The 23,237-nt window shown below is 39.1% G+C and overlaps 1 protein-coding gene and 1 long non-coding RNA gene across 2 annotated transcripts in view; both read left to right on the top strand.

The window, feature by feature from the left end:
* The window catches only part of LOC106949639 (uncharacterized), a 342,173-nt gene that overhangs the window by 72,888 nt on the left and 246,048 nt on the right, over positions 1-23,237 (top strand). The window lies entirely within an intron of this gene.
* slc7a5 (solute carrier family 7 member 5) lies at positions 804-19,227 on the top strand. Its single transcript, XM_015036023.1, has 10 exons — positions 804-1,524; positions 5,707-5,832; positions 13,009-13,114; positions 13,753-13,797; positions 13,876-13,999; positions 14,989-15,092; positions 16,190-16,286; positions 16,395-16,544; positions 17,809-17,986; positions 19,115-19,227. Exons 1-10 carry the CDS (start codon positions 951-953, stop codon positions 19,168-19,170), a joined length of 1,560 nt encoding a protein of 519 aa, XP_014891509.1. The 5' UTR covers positions 804-950; the 3' UTR covers positions 19,171-19,227.

The following is a 23,237-nucleotide window of genomic DNA, read 5'->3' on the forward strand; positions in this document are numbered from 1 at the left end:
CTGGGAATAAACCTTTATTTTTAATTATATATTTGAATTTTAGAGACTTGTTAAGGTTACTCTTGATCTTTAATTCTTTGTTATGTCTTTGTGGATTGTTTCAGTCATTTTGTTGGTAGCACCATTGCTATGCATCAAGAAAGTCCTGGGTTTGAATTCCAGTCTGGTCTTTCTGTTGGTATGTTCTCCTGGTTCATGCATGAAAACGAGACTGTTAGGATAACTACCCCCATACAAAAATGAAAGGATGACCAGATGGCTGACTGGATGGATAAAAATAATTAGGGTTTCAGCTGATGATTACTTTAGTAATCAAATATTCTGACAACTAATCATATAAAAAAACATGTTTTGCTGATTTTGTATCTAAGAAAATCGCTGACATTAATGTCATAATAGTGAGAATAAAAAAATGTTTATCGTAAATTTTTACTTTTGGAGCTCAAAAATGTTATTTTTTTCTAATTAATCTCAAAATTTCTGAGCTTTTTCTCCCAAATTTACAACTTTGAAACTCTAAAATTTCCACGGTTTTTCTTGAATTTTTCTTTTTAGATTAATCTCAAATGTTCTGTTTTTGTTGCAAACCATCGTATTTTTATGCAAGAGAAATAAATTACATTTTATTTCTTGAAATTGATCCATAAAAACTGACGGATGCTGAGGAAATGGGAGTACTGTTCACCCTCTACCGCTAGAGGGCGGAAAGGGACCCGAATAGCGTGTGCTATTCGTCGAGGGCCGCCTCCTGGCAGAGGAGGGCCATCATGTCTGCTTCCCCATCTCTTTGTAGACTGAGTCAGACAACCACGCTGCTTTAACACACGCTTTCAGACTCCTCGTGTCTGAGTCCGGCCTGAGCGTCAGTCGGAGCCCGTCCCGGATCGCGGCGGACAGACAGCGGAGAGGCGGCAGCTTCACGGAAGAAGAAGAAAGAGGAAGCTCCGCAGATGTCATCGGTGAAGAAGAGAAACTCCAACTCCTCCGGTGGCCGGGAAGAGGACCGGCAGGTGACCGAGAGGATGCTGTCCGCCGGCTCCAATCCAGCTGGAACCCCGGGGAGCGACGCCCGGAGCCCCAGCAGCCTCCTGCCGGCGGACGCAGCGGAGGACGGGGTCGCCCTGAAGCGGACCATCACCCTGACGAACGGCGTGGCCATCATCGTGGGTACAATCATCGGCTCGGGGATCTTCGTGACGCCGACCGGCGTGTATCGGGAAGCGGGCTCGGTGGGTATGTCCCTGATCGTGTGGGCGGTGTGCGGGGTGTTCTCCACGGTGGGAGCGCTGTGCTACGCGGAGCTGGGAACCACCATCAGCAAGTCCGGGGGGGACTACGCGTACATCCTGGAGGTGTACGGCTCCCTGCTGGCGTTCCTCAAGCTTTGGATCGAGCTGCTCATCATCCGGCCCTCCTCCCAGTACATCGTTGCCTACGTGTTCGCGACATACCTGCTGAAGCCCATCTTCCCGGTGTGCCCGGTACCGGAGCAAGGGGCCAAGCTGGTGGCCTGCCTCTGCATCCGTGAGTATCCGGGCGGAACCAAGCCCACTTCGGGTTCGGGTGATGCAACTTTTGGATGATTTGAGTTGTCGAATGTGGTTGAAATACACTTCCTGTTTCACCTGTATGTGCAGTTTTATTGCACGTGTTCTGCTGCACAAAGTGTTCTGCGCGCTAAAGATAATGGTGAAAAAGCGCCGCGTTATTACATCAGCTCCTGTTATGGGCGTGTGCTCATTTACCCTCCTTCACACAACAATAAAACAGTTTAATAAAAAACTTTAGTTTTTAAATATTCTGCCTATCACTGATGCCGACACTGAGCCAAAACAAAACAGAATAATTTTGTTAAATAATTAAAGTGTTTATATTCAATTGAAAACAGTTGATTTAGTTGTGAACTTTCATTTAGTGCAAGAAAACAAATGAAAAGCATAAAATATCAGAGATATTGCTGGGTACATTTTTATTTAATATGCATTTAGTCGTCTTGTAGCTTTAGTATAAGAATGACACGTGTTCTATAAATGTATTATATTTTTATTGTGTCCCTTTCCAAACGACAGATCCAAACTTTCCCACTTTATGAATGATAATTCATTATTCCATACTTGTAAGGTTATGTAGGAGATATCAGAATAAATGGATAAGGAGTGAAAATATAAATAAATGTTACTTCCATGCACTCCCTTGAATAGATAAAACAAAAGTTGTGACATTATTGTTCATGTTGTAAGTACTTTTGTACAAAATAATAAACATTTATTTGTTTTATCAATTAATCAAATTAACACAAATATAACACATCACTTCAAAAATTGAAAATTACATTTTATATTTCTTCTATTTGAAAACAGATTGCAGAGATTAAAAACAGTGTTGATTACTCAGTATTTTACAATACTGTTAAAACACAAATAAATTAAACATTTAAAAAATTGTGCTTCTTTTTATTGTTAAAAGACATAAAAAATATCATAAAACATACAAACAAACTCATAAAGATGATTAAATTATCACAGAAACCAAACTGGACTTTTGCAGCTTCACAAGACCTGCTGAAATGATTTAACTCCATCAAACTGAAATCAATCAATGTTCATGATTACAGGTCGTCTGTCATCATTCCTCCTGATTGAAGAGTGTTTTGTCTTCAGGTTCTGCTAACATTTAAACACGGTTTGCTTTGTTCCTCAGAGTCTTAATGAGGTTAACTCTGGATTATCATCTGCTTCATCCAGTTTTCACCGCTCTCTGTTCGAGGCTCATGAGTTGACAGAAAACCTCATTTTAACCAATCAGCTGCCTCACACACACACACACACACACACACACACACACACACACGCACACACACACTCCATCTCTGTGTGAATGCACATGATGCTGATTGTGTGTTAATATAAAAGTCGAGCCAGTTTGGTACCTAATCTCCAGACCGACTGAATGCTAAATCCTGACTGAGACCACATGACTGAGCTGAGCTCCTGGAGGCTCAAAGTGTGTGTGTGTGTGTGTGTGTGTGTGTGTGTGTGTGTCATAAGGATTGCTCAGGGACATTTCCCCCCTTGTTCTTCTCTGTGTGTCTGTTTTTGTCCACATTCGTTCTGGACCTGCTGCAATAATCAATTAATCGCATGATAATTTAAAGCAAACTAGATAATTTTTATTTGCATGATTTATCATTTTTCTCTTTTCTCTCTTTCTACCAAAAATCGGATGAGAAAAGTTCTCAGTTTGGTGCTTTGGTCTCAACTGGACCTTTTTATTTACAGAGACTTCATAATTCATTTTATTAGTTGTTTTATTTATTTTGGATATTTAAGATGTCTTCCAGTTAGGTCAGTGTTTCTCAGCCCTGGTCCTCACCGCCCCCCTGTCCTGCATGTTTTAGGCATTTCCCTTCTGCCACACACCTGAATTGTATCTCTGGGTGATTAACAGGCTTCTGCAGAACTTGATGGTCATGCAATCATTTGAATCAGCTGTTCTGGAATAGAAGCACATATAAAACATGCAGAGCAGGGGGGCGGTGAGGACCAGGGTGGAGAAACACTGAGTTTGGTGTTAAATTAAATCAGGTGTAATATTAGAATTTAAAGTTTCTAATGAGAATGTGTTCTTGCATCTTTATGCTGTTACCATTATATTACTTAGAAATCGTCTCAAAACACGATATTATCGTTGATCATGATAACTTCTGGGTCAATTTATCGTCCAGCAGAATTTATCGTGACAGGACTAATTCTTCCTCTTTTTGACCTGTTTCTTTTTTTTTTTTGGCGGACCCAGAACAGTCCGGTCCGGTACTGTACGCGACCTCTTTCCCTTTGTGTTGTTGTGTTCGCCACAGAGCCTCATTGTGCCGCCTCGTCCTCTGTTGTGGCTCCGACCTGATTTAGGAGCTTTGAATGGACCTGCTGCTTCAGTTAATCACTTCTAATGGGCTTTTTGGGCCCCTTCAGGGGATGTCGAGTACCAGCACTGTACATGCACTTTTGAAAAGAGTTTTTCTTCTTTTGTTGTTTTTATTTTCCCACAGAAATGTTAACCCATTTCTGCGAAATTCAGGGACACTCCGTCTCCGCGGATGTAGACGGACTGCAGCAGCTATTTGTTGTTGCACAAATGTTCCTAACCTGTAGAGCAAAACATTTTCCTTTTTCATAGGAAATACTCCAGTTGTTGCACCATGTCAATGAGCATCTCCAGGACATTTTAAAGCCTTCTGTTTCATACCTTATTTCACCTAAACAGCCTCTGGAAAATATCTGACATTTTCTGCATTTAAAACCACCTCTAATTTTAGCTCTGATTCTCCCTATTAAGCAACATTAAGCACATTAAGGTGTGATAGAACAATCAGACTATCAGACCTGATAGAATCGGTTCGATTGGAGACCAAATTGCACATTTTCATTACAAATGTGCACAAAACTTTGTCAGTGTTCCAATAAAGTCGAAAAAACACATTTTTGTAATGGCAGTGTTTCCATTAAGTAAGGAAAGTAACTAAAAATCATGCATTAATAACTTTGTTCACACGTTAGAAAGCATGGTGCACCACGGCCCATCCACATCTGGTTGTTGATCATGTGACTCGTGGTGCGAAAAAATGTTTTCATTACAGTTTTGTGAAATAAGCCAATTTTGAAACGCAATGCCTCATCCTAGCATCAACACTTCTTATCGACAAACAAGAGTATTTTCAAAATTGGCATGTTACCATTAAGCCGCTTCATTTTCGAAATGGCAAATTGCACAGTTCTACAGTCAGTGGAAATCCAGCGTTTCGATCTGGTGCACTAAGCTTTCACTCTGCACTGAGTGAAAGCCAAACCGTTTGAAAAACCTGTTTCCCTCCTCGCCTGTGGGGACGCTGCACCAATAACAACTGAAGAAAACAGAACAAAAACGTCTGAAGACAACATTGAGAGCAACTTCCTTTTTCATCAAATGGAATCTAAAATGGGGTGGCAGTTGTAGGATTTCTCTTTTGTCTTTGGTTAAAAAAAAAAATACACTAGTCATTTCTCCCACTAGCGCAAGACTCACATATTTATTTTGGTTTTATTTACCCAGAATGCCCTAGGCTTTAGTCCACTTTCTGCTTTTGGAGTGGTCTTGGCGTTCACATATGCATTCAAACCGCACAGAAGTTAGGTTTTTAGTCCGAACAGAGTTCACTGTTTTTGGTCCATATCAGAGCACCAACGAACCAGGCTGTCAAGGCAAACAAACTGTAGTTCAATTAAAGTTGTGTTCAAGTTGCGCTTAAAGGAGTACGCTTATCAGCAAAACTATTCAAGGCTAAAATAGCATCTCATTGCTACACATGTAGCAGCAGCACTGACGCTAACGCATCTGTCAACGTCCACATTTCTAAAGAAGCTCCATGGATGATCAGGCGTTCCTGAAACATCTGAAAGCATCAATTTGATGACTGATGAGCCTAAATAACAGATTAAAAACAATAAATATCTTTGTTGTTGAGTTCATGTGTCTATCTATTTGATATTTTATCAGCAGAAAGGGATTTTGAATTGAAAATGTTATTTTGTCAATATGTAGTTTTCGATTAAAATGAGATTAATCGGGATTAATTAATCACAAACCCTTAAATTAACTAGGATTAATTTAAAACAGTTTTTTCATTAGAATGGTTTCTCTGTCTCCATCTTATTGCCTTGTTTTTCTCTGCAGTCTTGCTGACGTTTGTGAACTGCTACAGCGTGAAAGCGGCCACCAGGGTGCAGGACTTCTTTGCCGCCGCCAAGCTCCTGGCGCTCGCCCTCATCATCATCATCGGCTTCGTCAAGATCGGCCAAGGTACGTCGCTCGAGACGCAAATCCACACAACTTCCTGTGTGTGGTGTGCTTTTCCTTTTCTTTCCTTTACAAAAAACTATTTAGTTTTAATACCTGTGACAAAACTGACAAGACAGTTTACAACAGTTAGCAATTTTTACTAAAAACTAACTTGAACTTTATCGCCTCGTCTTACTTTGCTCTTTTTGGGAAAATCCAATTCTTTATTCAGTAGGAATCTATGGAAGCCCTGAAAGGCAAGACATTTGTTTATCTTTTTTTACATTTTTTTCCTCACATTACTGTAAGTTTTAAAGACGTATAATAAAATTTTTTTAAGACTTTTATTTTTTTCCTTTTAGGAAAGTTTTTTTTTCCTGAGAAGGCAAGTGAAAATAAACCAGTGATGTAAATAAACTAATAAACAGTAAAGCTGTTAATAAAAATCTGTGGCGCAAAAAAAAGACTGTATTGCCTCTAGCGACAGAAATTTTTTTTACAGACAAACTCTTTTCCAACGCAACTCAAACATTTTTTTCTTGCTTTCCTTTCAAGACAGAACAAAAATTGCTTGCTTAAGAAATGATACAATGACTGTACAATCAAAAATACTTGATTTGTTCAGATCTTGTACGTCAATTTATTTTGATGGGGTTTTTTTTTTGGTCGTTTTTCAGAAAAACAATGTCCTTGGAAAACCGAAACATAAATTAAAACCTTTAATATCTATATGTTTTCTTTTATAGCAGAAATACAAAATTTAGTCTGACTTAGAAAATGAGTCTTTAAAATTTGCCTTCCAGGGCTTCCGTAGAACCGCTTCCTATGTTAAGAAATGATCTTGTTGATCAGGGTGTCTAGAAACTTTTAATAATCCATTCCCTCAGATGTAAACAGAAGCCAATTTCTTTTTAATTTTTTAAAAATAATGTGGCATTAGAACTTTAATTATTTTCTCCATACTTGAAACCAAAGGTGATGTTTGAACTGTATTGCATTTTGAGGAATAAAATGTCTGAATTGTTTATTCAGACATTTTGAACATGAAAGAGAAAAACATTTTCTCTTTCATATATTTGTTTTACTAGTTTTATTAGCCACTGTAGTTTTAGATACCTGGATTAGTAGAGTAGTCGTTTACATCCTGGTTTTCCTGAACACCTGGAAGTTTCAGACTCTCACCTCTGCTTCAGCAGGAAAACCATTATCTGGCTCTGATACCGAATAGAAGGAACAACCAGATCCCCCCTAGTTTAACCAGTAATGACTGAGTGTTGGCATGACTCAGACAGAAAGTGGGTCAACAAAAAGTTGTAATGCTTTCCAGAGGAACATTCAACAGGTTTATGTCAGCAAAACGAAGCTGCTGTGCTCCTAAATGCCAGAGGTGACATACCAGCCTTCTGCTTCCTTTCTAGTGAGGAAAATCGTGACTGCAGGCTTTAATCTCTACTTCTTCTTGTGCATGTTCTCTGCCAAGGCCAGCCGGTCTCTTATGGCTGCTTCACTTCCTGTTTGAACACACCAAACAGAGCCGTATTAAGATAACAGCTATGTCAGACCAAACTTCGCAGGAGAAAATTCGAGGCGAGGGAAGTCGACTATCAAGTCCTGCAGGGAAAGCAAACGGAGACCGACACAGATGCCTGTTTTGTCTTTTCGGCTGCAGCGTTTATTAATTCAAACAGCGATGCCTTGGAGACGATCTTTGACGTATCTGCAGCTGAGACCCGAATATTCCTCTCTGAACTGTTGCCATGCTGTCGGCTTCTGCTGCTTGCCTTACAGTTACAACTAAACTGATAAAAATTGAAGTTTAGAGTGAAGCAAAACAAAAGTTCACAACAGAAGCTGCCTTGTTCTGACCTTGGGATGAAATCTTCTGTATGTTTCTGTCAAATTCTTGCTGCAGAATATCAGTTACTTCATGTTTGTGCAGAAGAAACTCAAGTTTCTGCTTCAGTCATAAAAACTGGAAGATCCTGCAAGTACACAACTGAACCAGAACTGATTTTTTGGCAAGAAAATAAACCAATCAGCGATCACTGCAGCCGTAACACTTCTTAAAGGTGACTTATTATCCTTCCTTTAACAGGTTGGTGTCAAATTATAGGCTACACAAAACATGTTCACTACATTTTTTGCGCATAATTATTCTTAGATGATGAGATTTCAGTCTGCTGAGTTCTGCCATTGAACTCCTTTCAGAATTAGCTGTTTTAGGGCCTCTGTCACTTTAAATCCAAGTAATCTTCTGCTGGCCACGCCCCCAGCTCAACGAATACAATCGCACAGGAAAATGGCTGCAAATAAATGTTTCTAGAAGCAGCAGAGACTCAAATTTAAGCATAAAAATGTGCAAAATGTGAATTTTACATAATAGGTCCTCTTTAATGTAGAAATCCTAGCAGCTGAGATGAGAGTCGATGTGTGTTTGTGTGGAGGTAGGAGGTCAGAGGTCGCAGATGGGACCAGCTGACCGGTGGGCGCTCCACACTGAGAGGAAACTGTTGGAGAACAAAGAGAGGTCAGCAGGACGGGAGGTGAGGAGGAGATCTGATTGGGTCAAAGAGTCCAGAGTTCATTATGTTAGCAGGTTTTAACCGACCCTCATGCAGCATTAATTCCTCAAATATCAATGAAAAAGAAAAACAACAAATATTTATGTCTCTTATAAAGAAGATAGTATATCCATATCTGTTATCTCTGGAAAAGAAGGTGATTTAATAATGTTTAAGATAAACCCAATTAGATCTTCATAGGCCCAACATGAGTTACATGTTGTGTAACTCATTGAACAAAGTGGGATATGGTAAAACTAACAATCAGGACAATACAGAGAGTTTTCAGAGGTTTTAAACATCATTAATTGGAATTTGTGGTGAGAACAATAAATAAAAATTTTTATGATAAGAAATTAATTTTGATAAATGCATTCAATCCTTAGTCATATATGTGATTTTTAATGTATTTGTTAGCTTGTTTGTTCATCTAAGTGTTTTATTCTGTAAATCTCATTTGTTCGTTTACTCAGTTTCTCAAAAAGAGAGAAGGTGAGGAGAGGAAACAGAACCCTCTTCAAAATAAGAGCATGAATATAAACATCTACTTGAATAATTCTTAAGTCAATAGCCAAAACTTCAATGCTTATCAAAGTGAATTTAACTGTTTGTAAAATAACCAAGTAAATTACTACTTTGAAATTCATCCAGAAAAATTAATGTAGTCGAAGCTAAGTATGCAACTAATGTAGCAGAGCCAGAGTTTCTGTGTTTGACTGGTTTGACGAGCGAGAAGCAGGAAATCTCTGCCTCTTTCAGAAACCCTCTCCACCTCTTTTGTTCAGGTTTCTTCCTGGAGCGTGAAGATTAACTCTGATTTGTCTTTTTAAGAGTCCCGTCTGATCTGGTGTTTGCTCTGCCATCCTGCTCCTTCTAATGACTGTTTAGCTCCAACTCCTCCGATCATGTAGAGTTTCACCAAAGCTGGCTGTAATTAGTTCAGCAAACACAAGCTCAGTGCTAGGATCTCTCTGGCTCGTGATTGGATGTTGGAGTGCAGCCTTTAAAATGTGGTAAAGTACTGGGAAGCTTCATATTGAGGACATGTTATTAGTACTTTTCTTGGTGCAATTTCCAGGCTCTTCTCACACTTTTAGGCTTTTAGTTCAATGTGTCACTGTCAGGAATATGGTTTCCTCACCTTTCAGATTTCTTTTCGTTGACTGATGTGAGCGTGACTCGGGAGGCGTCTCAGATTACAGTCCAGATTAATCAGATTAACCAGGCAGCTGGCCATGCTGTTTGCTACAAACATTGAGGTTAATTCCTCTCCTCAGACAGAGTTGGTTCACATCACACCCTGATTACAGCTCCAAGGTTTCCTCAACCTCCTGCATGTTTCTGACTCACCAAACAGTTAAATAAAGTTTTCCTCTTGGTAAAGTTGACTGTCGACATGTTGAAGTGATTCATTCATGAACTCTTTGAGTTGAATTCAACGTGTGTTTGCACTGACTGAGTCAGAGTTGGTCCCTGCCTCTGCACCGACATGTGGAGGAAAACTTCATTCATCTTCATCTTAAGAGCAGAGCTGACCTATTTAATACTTTAATACAAATTAAACACAGTCACAGTCTGTTAACGAAACCTAACCCAGAAAAGGCAAATGTATCATCTTCATTTAGGCTGCATTCATACCAGCCTTGTTTAATCCGCTTTAATTGAACTCCAGTTCGTTTGCCTAGAAAGTCCGGTTTGTTTAGGGAGGCTTCAATAACTGATCCAACTCGGATTCAGACCAAAACATCTGGACTCTGCTCCTCCTACAAACCTTCAGTTTTGGTTTGGTGGAAGCGGACCGGAGACCGCCCCAAATACAAGAAATGGACTAGAGGAGAAATCCTACAAACGCTAAAATCTGACGCCGCGCCATTTTTGTTCGTTTTGTGAAGAAGGAAGTTGCACTCAGTGGACCTGATGTATTTTATCTCTGTTTATTTCTAAAAGGAGAGGAATTAGTGATAAATATGAAGATAATAACAAACATGTTGTTTTATTTTTTCACAGAGTATATCTAAACTTTTCAAACAAAAATGCAGCTTGGGAAGCTGAGATACCTAGGCAGAGTGCTATTGGCCGGCCTTTACAGCTATTCATTTTCCTTGTTGCTGATTGGCTGAACCCCACAGATCAGACAAAGGAAGATCATGAATGCTAGCTGCCTTGCTTCTGCGTTGTGCTAAGACAGTTTCCACTGTGAGAATTTATCATGTAGAAAATAGAGAAATAGAGTTCAATTCATTTTTGTGAAAAACAGATAGTTTATTTGCACTGAATTGTAATTTTCAAGCTCGACTGCCAGGCACAACCAGTCACAACACATTTTTAATCTGTTAGCTCCACAACGGGATTCATTTTCTGCAGTTAAAAAACTGGTTCTCATTTTTGCATTTTTGACCAAATTTTACCAAATTTTCAAATACTCACTGGGAATTCAACCAGATAAATCTAGAAATAAACACGCTCTGCAGAATGTTGAAGTACTGGACAATGTTTTACATTTAAATAGTTTTAATTGAGATTAATTTATTTTCTATAAATGTCACAGAGGCAGAAACAGGAATTTGTTCACGCGGTGTTGGCATGTGTTCACCTGCCTGCATGTTTCCTGTTTGCTTCACTTTCTCAGTTTATTTAATCTCTGTTGGCTGGAAGTTAAAAAGCAGAAGTAAATATGTAAACCTTAGAAGATTTCTTCTATTTTAGAACTATGCAAAACATTAAATTTAAAAGTTTGCAGTCATTCCTGGATTGATCAGGAGGAGCTGAAAACTTTTTTCAGCTTTCATCTGAGAAAGAGTTTGAGGTGAATCATAACTTCCAGTTTGGCATGAAGATCTGTAAAGGTCAGAGAGAAATCAGGCGTTCTTGTTTGTGAGGCTTCCAGAAGCAGCAACACCACACCTGATTTGGACACGCTGAGACATGAGAGGGCAACACCTGGGGGAATAAGAAAAAAACAATCATGTCACTAATCAGCAAATCATAAAATAAATTCTCTGATTCTTTTTGTTGAGATGGGTTTTTATTTACAGCATTTGCACCTTATTCTTGGGACTTCTTAGGCTTGGTGATGCAATCTTAACTGGATTTTTTAATGTTTGACAGTCAGTTTGTTATGTTTAATGCTTTAAAATTTTATTGTGCTCCCGTGAAGCTTTGTGTCTCCTCTTTACTGAGGGCCAGCTCTACTTCAATTGGTCAGAAATTAAATATGTTGTCACTGATTTTATGCAAAATGTACTTCAATTCAAAAATACCTGATTGATCCCAAAGGAAAATTAAATGTTTTAACTCATACTGTCCACTTTGCTTTACAGGGGACCTAACTTGGAAAATTCATATTTTGCACATTTTAGTCCTTCCAGTTGCGTTTCTACTGCTTCTAAAAAAAAAATACACACACAACTGTTTTTTGGTAATAAGATACAACCAACGGACACTACGCCGTTACCTAGCAACCCCAGCCAAGTCTAGCTCTGTTACCTAGCAACTCCAGGACGTTTCGTCTGCTGGTTTTACTGCTGCATTCGCTGTACAATGGCTGCTGGAAAAGACAAGTGTTTTGTTGTTGACTTACCATCCAGAAATCATTTTCCGCATTATTGTTGGTTGTGCAGGAGGCTCTACTTCTGCTTTTCAAAGAGCAGAAGTTGTATAATTGCTCATCTGGGCCTTAGCGCTGTCTATCATCCTTATGTATTAATGCTAAACAGTTTACTATTACAGAAAGTCCGTTTATCTACCGTCCTTGGTGGCCATGCTAACTAACTGTAGCATCCTGCTCTCAGGAAAAAGCTGCAGTGCGGCAGAGAGAAAGGAGGAGGGTTGGATGGTGATTGACAGCGCTAAGGTCCGCCTCCTTGCTCTGTTTGGTTGTTTCTGGTTAGAAGGCAGTTGAGTTCAGTTTTTTCAGATTTTCTGTCTTTCAACAAATAAGTAAAAAACTTTTTTTAATAAAGTTATATACTGCACCTCTATGCCAAAATTAGCCAATATGGATTTTTTTTAGAACAGCTTCTTATTTCATCCATCAAACATTCATATTCATTGACCCTATTATTTTCATAATTTAATGTACAAATAAGTAGAAATATTACAAACTGTACCTTGGAGGAATGTTGGCGTACCAGCACAGGCATGAGGTTGTTAGCAACGTTAGGAGGTTTGCCACACATGAATGGTTTCCTCCTGCCATCCAGCCCATCGGCCCGGCCCAGCGGAGAGTTTCCCACGCCGGCTTACAGCTAACCCTCGCTGAACCAACATGGCCTGGAGCCGTTGGTTTAGCGACCGTCGCCAGGTCTGAGAATGTGCGTCCAGGGGAGCAGGAATGTGACCCTGAGCCGCCCAAACCAGCAGAAACCTGAAAGTCGGAGAGTTTTAGATGCTTCAAAGTTCGACCTGTCATGTCTGGACAACTGGATGATTTGGATCCTATTTTACAAGCTGCATATGTAAATGTTTGGTTTTTGTTCTTCTAAGTAATTAATCCACTCAAACGGGGCAGATTTAGGATGAAGCATTGTTGTTCTTCCTCCAGCTTGGACCAAAACACCCTGATTCTATTTGCTGTTTTGCCTTTTTTCTCCTTTTTTTGATCTGAAATGAGTTATGTGTTGGGTTTTTTTTTCAGGTGGAACGGATGAACTCCTTCCTGAAAACTCCTTTAAAGGATCCAGTTATGAGTTCGGTAACATCGGCTTGGCGCTCTACAGCGGACTCTTTGCCTACGGTGGCTGGTGAGTCCAAAATGAACTGAGCCATGTGAACAGATTACAAGCATGTAGATCCATCCATTCATCTATCCATCCAATCCATCCATCCAATTAACTCATCCATTCATCTAATTGATGGATGAGTTAATTGACGATTCATCAATCAATTATCCAGCCATCCATCAACTGATGGATGGCTGGATAAAATGTCCATTCATCCAACCAATGGACTCATCCCTCATGCATCCATCCATCCATCCATCCATCCATCCATCCACCCAACAAGCCCAACCACCTTTTTTCCATCCAACCAGTGGACTCATCCCTGTTTCATCCAACCAATCAAACTGTAACTACGTGGCGATTTAGATTGTTTTTGTACATTTTATTGTTTTCAGTCACAGATTGTTCAGCATTTATGTAAAGCACTTTGAAATGCCTTGCTGCTGAAATGTGCTATACAAATAAAATTTGATTGATTGATGATTGATTTGTTTGCCTTCCTGACGGAGCATGTCAGAGTCTCTGATTACTCAGCATCTTCTTCTTTCTCCTCTAAACCCATCATTGAGTGAATTCCAGTCCTAACAGGGCGACCAGTAGAAATCTGCATCGTCACCTTTTCACAATGTTAGTTTAACTTCTGTATCCTTTGTTTGCAGGAACTACTTGAACTTTGTCACTGAAGAAATGATCGAGCCTTACAAGTAGGTTGTCGTTGTTTTTATCAGCATTGAGAGGCTGCAGTGTGAGCTGTTGTAATTGACTGTTTGGTGTCTGTCCAGAAACCTTCCTCGAGCCATCATCATCTCTCTGCCCATCGTCACCGCTGTGTACGTTCTCACCAACCTGGCCTACTTCACCACCATCTCTCCTGAAGACATGCTCAGCTCGGAGGCTGTCGCTGTGGTGAGTTCACACCCGGCCTGCAACCTGCTGGCTTTTCCCGCACATTTTCACTGCTGGATGTTAAATATCACCACAGAGTATTTGGGCCATCACAGATCAATGTCAAATCTGTTTATACAGCACTTTTAAAAACAGGTTTAAAACTGCACCAAAGTGCTGAACAAAAACATTAACACAATAGAATAAATTGACTAAGAAAAAGTCAAATTAAAACTTCACAACAAAAAGTTACACTATCAAGCCTCAAATGCCAACAAATAAAGGCTAGTAATACAATCAGACATATTTGAGAAAATATGTCAAATATCTGAGAAAAAACATGGAGATTGAACATTTCTGATTTCTTTTTTCTAGCAAAATTTAAACTTTTCAAACTCAGAAAATTTCAGTTTTTTTGTACTCCTTTTTTTTTATCTCCATTGGCCCTAATACATCTTTGTGAAAAATGAACTGACTTCCAGACATGACTTTATTTATTATTCTATCACTGATACGATAAGCAATATTTTTAGAACAAACAGGAACTTTAAAGGTGAGCATCTCTGTTGGCCAATAACTCTAAAAACTTGACTGACATTTCATTATCTAGGACAAACTTCACACATTTATTAGTGGCAGCAGACTTTTTGAATCACCTCATCTGTTTTCAGGTTGAGTTTTCTGGACGTTCTAGTTGCTTCGACAGAGAAGTCAGAGAAGTTTTAGTTATTTCTCACATCAAAAATGAAAATATTTAAAACCATAATTGCCAGAGTTTTTCTGTGCTCAGTGTAACAGGCAGATTTAAGACAAAAAAAGGTTCCCTGGTCCATCTGGTGTCATGACTTCTTCCTCTCTGAGCGACCTTTCAGTTTGTCTCATTTTGCTTCCACCTGATCCATCATTATAGCCGCTCATTCGGGTTTTGTGTTGAACGTCCTCCATGATCTTCTCACTTAATGGAACCAGATTTGAAGTTGTTTGTAAGTGTTTGCGCGTGTTTCCTGCAGGACTTTGGGAACTACCACCTGGGCCCCATGGCGTGGATCATCCCTGTGTTTGTGGGTCTGTCGTGTTTCGGTTCGGTCAACGGTTCGCTCTTCACATCATCCAGGTAGCGCCCGAGTTTTATACAATCCAGGCCTTGTGAAGCTGCTTTTACATTAATCATATAATTGTGCAAATTGAAATTATGAAGGTAAATTTGCTTAATGTAAATGTACCCATTTAGAAAAAAAACTAAACATTTTAGATTAAAAACAGTGTTTGGGCTAGAATGAGGCAGTTTTCCAGATGTATTTAGATGGGTGTATTTTGCAAAACTGCAATGGAAACACTTTTTTTGCATCACATGGGTCATTTGATGTTACTACTGGCGGAAACGCCTAAGAAAACAACAGGAAGTAGGAGGATGATGGTTTGTTTTAGTTTTTTGGACAGTGTCCAGGCGGTTCCTCCAGAGCTCTCACAGCATCACAGTTCATTAAAAGTTATATGTTTGTCAAAAGAGTTGAATCGCCAAGCACTGCATACATAACTTCTCCCAAGTAGGCAGAGCTTGTTGCCCCAACACCTGAATAAGATGCTAACGTCTCCTCTGATTGGCTGATAGACGATGAGCGCTAGCATATACATACATATATATATATATATATATATATGTTTAGCTGTATATAATCTGCCTTTATTTTTAAAGACTTATCCCATGAACGAGCTTATTCAGGTGTGATTTTAATTTGATTTCTTATTTAATGGAAACATTGTGTTTTTGTTCAGCATTAGCAAGATATTAGGGGTGCACCGATGGCAGTTTTCTGGCTGATCGCCGATTACCGATCTTTAAGTAGCCTGACCCGATTCCGATTTTAGCTGATATCATTGTTTTTGTCTGAAATGTTGCTAAATACAGCAAGAAAGTCGTTGAGTTGGCATCAGTTGGGTGACTGTTTTTAACTGCAAACATGCAGACATGACCTGTTGGGCCGGTCTTCTCACACAGAACAAAAGAGGACAGTGTCTGATTTTTAGATTTTTGCTGAGGTAGATCAGATCAGGGGAGGAAATTGGCTGCACATGTAAGTATCGGCCGATCACAGATCTTCCACAATTAAACAAATTGGCTGGCCGATAAATTGATGCACCGTTACAGGATAAAAATTTGTGTTCATAACTACCATTAGTTTGGTTCGCTCATCTTCTCCAACCTCTCAGGTTATTCTTTGTGGGGTCGCGGGAGGGTCACCTGCCCAGCCTGCTGTCCATGATCCACCCCACGCTGCTGACGCCGCTGCCCTCACTCATATTCACGGTGCGTAATTGCAGTTTTTCTTTTGACGTTTTATTTTTACGTTAAACATGAAGTCTGTCAGGTTTAGACCAGCTGAGTAATCGATGCGATGCGCTCTTCTCTCTCCAGTGTTTGATGACGCTGCTCTACGCTTTCTCCAACGACATCTTCTCCGTCATCAACTTCTTCAGCTTCTTCAACTGGCTCTGCATCGCCATGGCGATTGTGGGAATGATGTGGCTCCGCTACAAGAAGCCCGAGCTGGAGCGGCCGATTAAGGCGAGTGAACGCAGAAGGACAGGAACGAGGAGAGCGATCGCAGTGTCTCGCTCACTCCCGTAAACTTCCTGTTAACTTTGGCAGCACGAAAACTTTCCTCTCTGTTCCACAAACAAAGATCTATTCAGAGCCGAATCAAACGGTTCGGCGCTGATCAAAGAGCAGGAATGAGGCAGGAAGCTCATCATCTGCAGGGTAGCTGTTGGTGTCTGCACGCTCGGTGGGTAGTTTCTGCTAAAGATTTCCCATCAGTCAGCCTCTGAAGTTACTGAAAAAGACGAGGGTCACTGAATCTGCCACGTGAAAAAAATCTTTAAATCTGACATTTTTCTCCAGAAAGTGAGATCTCCTAAACATTTCGCATCATTGACGCTGTTTGCTCTCAGATGCTCATCTGCCTTAAAGTCAGAAACCTGAGATTAAAGACAGAAATCTGAGAACAAAGTTTCCAGTACCTCAGTTTTTCCACTCTAATCCCGCTCTGAAGCAGCAACTGCAGCCTCTGATTGGCTGCCGTTTCTCGCGGTCTGCCTGTGCGCTCCGGTTGGCTGCTCTTGCCGCCCGTTGGCATGGCGCCGCGTGTCGCAGAAACTAGACGAGGCAGATGGACGGGCTGGAGCATCCTCTCCCTCTCCCCATGTCGTCCTCGTTTCTCTGTCACATTCCTGCTGCTCAGCTGGTTTCCAGTTGGACCAGTGGAGATTAATCTCACTGGTGAGGAGAGACGCAGCTGATTAACGAGCGGACGTTAACAGACAGACATTTATTACCGGGCGGCCTGGTCCTCTTCTAAGACCAGCAGCAGAAACGTCCTGAACCTGGAGCCTTTTATTCCCATTTTATCACTGTGAGGTGATTCATTCCTTATTTTAAGGGACATTTCCCTCTAAGGATGCAGATTGAACTGGAACTGGCAGATTTTACTCCTGAAGAGTTTGGGACTTGTTCAGTTGCCATGGTTCCCACACAGTCTGGAAAAGTCAGGAGGTTGATTGTTTCACACACCTGGATAAATATGGAAAAAATATTTCAGTTTGTGGATTTTTTTTCCTCCCTTGTCCGTTGTGTAAATCTTATTTCCATCCATTCATAATCTGGGTCATGAAAACTGAGCAGGAAGTCAGGAATGTTTTCTATTAAAGGAACTCGTCCTGGACCTGTCATCAAAGGTGAACAGGTCTATATGGTCTAAAAAACAATGATTTGATCAGTTTTCATGAAAACCGGAGTCTCTGTTGAACCTGTTCCGTTTCCGCCGCTGCAGGTGAACATCCTGCTGCCGGTGAGCTTCGTCCTCGCCTGCCTCTTCCTCATCATCGTGTCTTTCTGGAAGACGCCGAAGGAGTGCGCCATCGGCTTCGGCATCATCGCCACCGGACTGCCCGTCTACTTTGTCGGCGTTTGTTGGAAGAACAAACCCAGGTGGATGACGCGCGGCATCTGTGAGTGAAATTATGAATCTGTTTTTCCTGGAGTGATGATGATGATGAAGGAGCTCAGAAGGATCAATCAAAGCAAAAGTTCATGAATCATAAAAAACATACACTTCAGTATGAATATATTTAAGATTAGTTACGTAAAGACTAAATAAAGTCAGTGAAGTAGGTGTAGGAAATATGTTTTTTTTTTGCTAAAACAAAATTGAGTCATTATGAAATGCTTTTTTAAAATGGGTTTCTTTAGTTTAATAAATAATTTAAATTCACTTACAATACAATGTGCCAGGTCATAGCAAGTTAAAATAGAAATATATTTTTTAAATTTATTTATTGTTGCAGATATTCACTGAAATAACATTTGAAATGCATTTATTTACATTTTTTTATTTTGGTATGAAAGAAAAAAAATAATTTTAATAAAAAGATTGAGTTACAATTTTTTTCTCATTTTTATTTAGTTATTTAGTTTGTTTAGCACATATTGACTAAAATAACATTTGAAATATAATAATGTTTATTTTGGTGTAAAAAACATGAAATAGAGAGAGAGTTGCACATTTATTCTTGTTTAAAAATAATTTATTTGTTTATTTTATTTCACAGATATTCATTAAAGCAACACTTGAAATTTATTTATTTCAAGTTTCCTTTTACTTTAAAGGAAAAATGAACTAATTTGTATAAAACAAAAACTGACAATTTTTTGACATTTTAAAAGTGATTTGCTGCGTTAGCTATGTTTTAAGAGTTGATTATTTATTTACTTTAACTCTCTGATTTATTAAATGTTCAGAAAAACATTGTTTTAAGAAAAGTAGTGTACTGTTAAAAAAATATGGGATTATAAAAACATTACCTTTTAAAACTAAAAAAATGAAAGGAAGTCTAAACTCATTTCAACCTATTTTTTCCTCCAGATTATTTTTAATTTTTATTTATTTACAATAAAATTTTCATGCTATATTTGAGTCTAAAATAATCCAGCAGCATTCAGTTAAATTAAATATTAAATTAAATAAATATTTCTGCTGATTTTATTTGGGGGTTTTTTACTTTTCTGTAGATTTTCTGGTTGAATCTGAGCAGAAAATGGCGGAAACTAACACAGACTCTGGTTTGTTGTGTTTGCAGTCACGACCACCGCCTGGTGTCAAAAGGTCATGGAGGTCGTCCCTCAGGAGTCCTAAAAGACCATCTGCCTTTTTTTTTTTTTACTTCTATTTTTTATTTGGCCTCTGATGTCACAGAAGATGAAGTTTGAACTCAGCTGACGTTTCTCTAACCCCGCTCTGTCTCAGACTAACACACACACACACCCATGTTGTGCAGACTGCTGATAAGGACCAAGTCTTCATCGTTGTCTTGTTTTTATGTTGCCATGGTGATTCAGACGTTGTTTTTACGTGTTTTCAGTGCAGTTATGAAGTTTGTATTTTTTTAGCTGTTATTTAAATGTTTTTCCGGAGCCTGGCATTGCATCTGGGTCGCCGTGGCTCTCCTGACCTCTCCTGACCTCTCCTGACCTCTCATGGTGCATCTGAGGCCTAACAGAGGCGGTTTCGGTTAGTTTCTGTTTTGTGGGTCATTTCATTTTTTTACATCTGAAGGATTCAGGTGTTTTCCGTTCAAAGCCCGCGTCTCATTCGGTTTGTGAGCTGTGAGGTCACCAGGGGTCACATAAGAGGCGCCGCTTCAGGCCGCGTAAGCCCAACACTCGGTGTTCTCAGACCGGAGCGGAGCCGGTTTATGTGTAAGATAAAATCAGATAAAATTTTTTGTATTTTTTCTCAAACTGACAAACATTTTTTATGAGTTTGTTCTGTTTTTGTTGTTTTTGGTAAAACAAAGGCCTTTGCGCACCACGTCTGTGTTTGGTGTTCAATATGAACATTTTTCATTCTGTACAAACATCAATATATGTGACGGTTTCCTTCCAAGCAGTCAAAAAAAATAATGCTTTTTTTACATATTTGATAAAACTGACCATGTCCTGATTGTTCAATATGAGACAGATAATCTGTGAAAAGATCAATTTCCTCCACCTCATACATGTGCGACATGTACTGTCTGAAGCAATTCACCGCCCTCGACCAAAAACAACCAATCAGAGCCAGGAGGCGGGTCTTAGCGCTTTCGATCATTCTCATGAATGCGCTTCTAAATGTCCTAATGGTGGAGAAACAACTTACTGTTTCAGGAAAACCGTTTATCTCATATCTTTGGTGGCCATACTAACTAGCCTTAGCATTCATAACAGGCTCTGCTGATTGACTTGATTGACAGCGCAAAGTCCTGCTTCCTGGCTCTGATTGGTTGTTTCTAGTTAGCACTGAGAGAAAACAGAGGAGCTTGATTGTTGTTGTTTTTTTCACAGATTATTTGTCTCATACCATTGTTTCAAGTCTGTTTTTATAAAAGTTTCATACTGCAGCTTCAAGTGATATTCTGGAGTTTCCTTTCCAATGTTTTTATTTAAACTACTTTTTCATTCATTCCTTTCACTTTTTTTCATTTAAAATGTAAATTCTGCCCACTTATTTATTCATTTGTCACTTTATGTTTTGCAAACCACCTTCCTTTCTCTTTCGTTTCCGTTTTTCTTTCATTCACCAATAACAGAAACAAAGTGGTTTGCACTGTTTGGTCCTTAACTCTGACCTTTCACCCAGTCAGACATTAATCAGAAACCAGATTTAAATTACATCTTTAGGCGCTTTCTTGTCAGCCATCTTGTTTTTATATCCCCATTTCTTTGGCTGAATCTTTTTCTGAAGATGACACAGTTTGACACAAAAAAACAAAAATACTGAAAGATCTTCTAGAAACCTGTAGATCAAATTACACTTAATACAAAGCTAAATATTATAAACTGATGTTTATTTAGGACGGTGTAAGCTGGGTGTCAGCCAGACTGAAGATTTATCCCTAATATTGAATATTTTTGCTTCATTTCATTCCTCCAGGAGCTAAACTGAGCACAAAAAGTCAAGAAGTTCCTGTTTGGTTGATTCATTTCTGCTTGGTATTAAATCTGAACACTGCTGGTTTATATTATTATTTATATATTTTTCTTATTTTTTATTACTACATGATATTATTATTTATTTTAAAAAGTAATACAGTTTGTATTGCTTATGGTTAAATTGTATTTACTAATTAACTCTGCACAAATGAGCAGTTTGTCCTTGGAGATCAGTAAAGTCTATTCTACTTTAAATGATTTATTTCCTGTAAATGAGCCACATTTGTAAGGAAAAATCCATTTCTTGGTTTGTGTTTAGAATTTTTGGGTCAAAATCCTCTCTGATCCAGATGCTAAACAGTTTTTTTAATGACTCCAGCTTTGTTTGGTTTATAGGATTGGATTATTGGCCAACTTCCTGCAAATGCTGGTTACCGTCCCACAGTAATGTTTGACCGTGGCAGTGACCAGCATGAGGAAGAGACTCAGCCCAGATTTGCTTCTCCCATAAGTCTAAGAAACAGAAATCCAAATGTTTGGATTTCTCTGATGGTTTGAGGTTTATTGCCAATAGGCTTTGTTAAAACCAAGGAAAAAATCGACCAATCAGACGTTCCCTGACGTTTTGTGCTCATTTTTACATTTAAGCATCCAGATCCAAACCTGAATCCAAGCTGATTCACTTTGTTTTCCAGCACGATGCACTTTATAACAAAGTATGTTAAGCAAAAAATGAAGGGTTGGTTTGATCTTGTAAATTAAAATAAACCTTAAAGTTTCTCCTTATTTAATTCATCTGATTTTCCCAAACTGCTGCAGGTTGTTATTATTTGTGTCTAAGTTACACGTTGGTGTGCAAAGGCCTTTCAAGTGTTGGTGGGGGTGAAAACGTCAGAACTCAGTTCAGATCAGAAAATCAACCGTTAGTTTTTTATTTAGTGGTTTTATTTCACACACAGTGCTGTTACTTTCTTAGCCGTAATGTTATTAACGATGAACCAAAACGTGCACAAAGTGTCACTGTAGACGCAGCAGGAGGCAGTAATGAGTTAAAACTAGAGGTAGAAAACCTTCCTAACACTCCAGCCATCAGAAAGCTAAAAGAAAAGGCTAGGATGGCAGACTAACATGAGTAAGACTGTAGAGAAGTTTATTTATTTATTTTTGGTTTTCTTTTATTGTTTCTAGTCCCTCTAATTTGTTTACAAGGCATTTTTTTTTAAAAAAAGTGCTGTTCAATAAATTCATTTTTTTTTCCACTCTTGTGTTCTTTTGTTTATTTTTCAAGTTTTCTTTTGAATTATCATTAATATCTGGCAGCTTTTCTAACTACAGCTTGGTCATTAGATGCTCCTAAACTGTGTGAAATTATACAGTTTTTTTCTTTCCAAGCTCCAAATGAGCTTGGAAAGCAGATGACGGAAAACAGTTTTTTTTAAAATCCCATTTTCAAAGTTAGAAATGCAACTTTTGAATATTATTGACTCTAAAATGTTTTTAATACCAAATATTAACCAGACATTATTACTTTAGTTTTAGAAATAAATTAGAAATTAGGTTTTATGTCATACAGAATATAATATAATTTAATTATAATTTTCTTAATGCAGTTTAAGTAAATGGAACATAAATATATTATCATTCTGTGATGCTGGTTGATGGTTTTTACAGAGAAACTGACTCAGATTGTGACTTTTTTTTTTTTACCTTTTTGTTGTTTGATTTCAGATAACTAAGCCGGTCTAGTCAAATATTGACACAGAATGAAGAAAATTAATTCCAAGCTCCAACTTAAGCTGTAAATCTAATTAATTTCAATCCAGTTTTTATTTTTGTTTCTGAATCAGCATCTGCTCTTTAAATTTCACGTCCAAATCCAAAAAGTAGCAGAATAATATAAAATATAAAGTTAGAAAAATGTCCATCTATCTTTTAGATGTTTATTATAAAATAATAATGAAGTATCAGTTCAAGAGTCAGCGCTCGGGTTCACTGCTGCAGAACCTGGATGTTCTGCCAGAAATCTGATCTGTGAGGAATGTAAACAGCTGATACAGACCTGCTGCTGCTGCTGCCGCTGCTGCTGCTGCTGCCGCTGCTGCTGCTGCCGCCGCCGCCGCCGCTGCTGCTGCCGCCGCTGCTGCTGCTGCCGCTGCCGCTGCTGCTGCTGCTGCCGCTGCTGCTGCCGCTGCTGCTGCTGCTGCCGCTGCTGCTGCTGCTGCTGCCGCCGCTGCCGCTGCCGCTGCCGCTGCTGCTGCTGCAGCTGCTGCTGCTGCCGCCGCCGCTGCTGCT

The sequence above is a fragment of the Poecilia latipinna genome, unplaced genomic scaffold (assembly GCF_001443285.1).
Source record: "Poecilia latipinna isolate Pla-1442-1.1 unplaced genomic scaffold, P_latipinna-1.0 Scaffold354, whole genome shotgun sequence".
In the NCBI taxonomy this organism is placed as follows: Eukaryota; Metazoa; Chordata; class Actinopteri; order Cyprinodontiformes; family Poeciliidae; genus Poecilia; species Poecilia latipinna.

Coding starts and splice junctions, on each gene's coding strand:
- slc7a5 (XM_015036023.1), top strand. CDS start 951: ATGTCATCGGTGAAGAAGAGAAACTCCAACTCCTCCGGTGGCCGGGAA. Junction 16,287..16,394: donor TGCCCTCACTCATATTCACG/GTGCGTAATTGC, acceptor TTCTCTCTCCAG/TGTTTGATGACGCTGCTCTA. Junction 17,987..19,114: donor GTGGATGACGCGCGGCATCT/GTGAGTGAAATT, acceptor TTGTGTTTGCAG/TCACGACCACCGCCTGGTGT.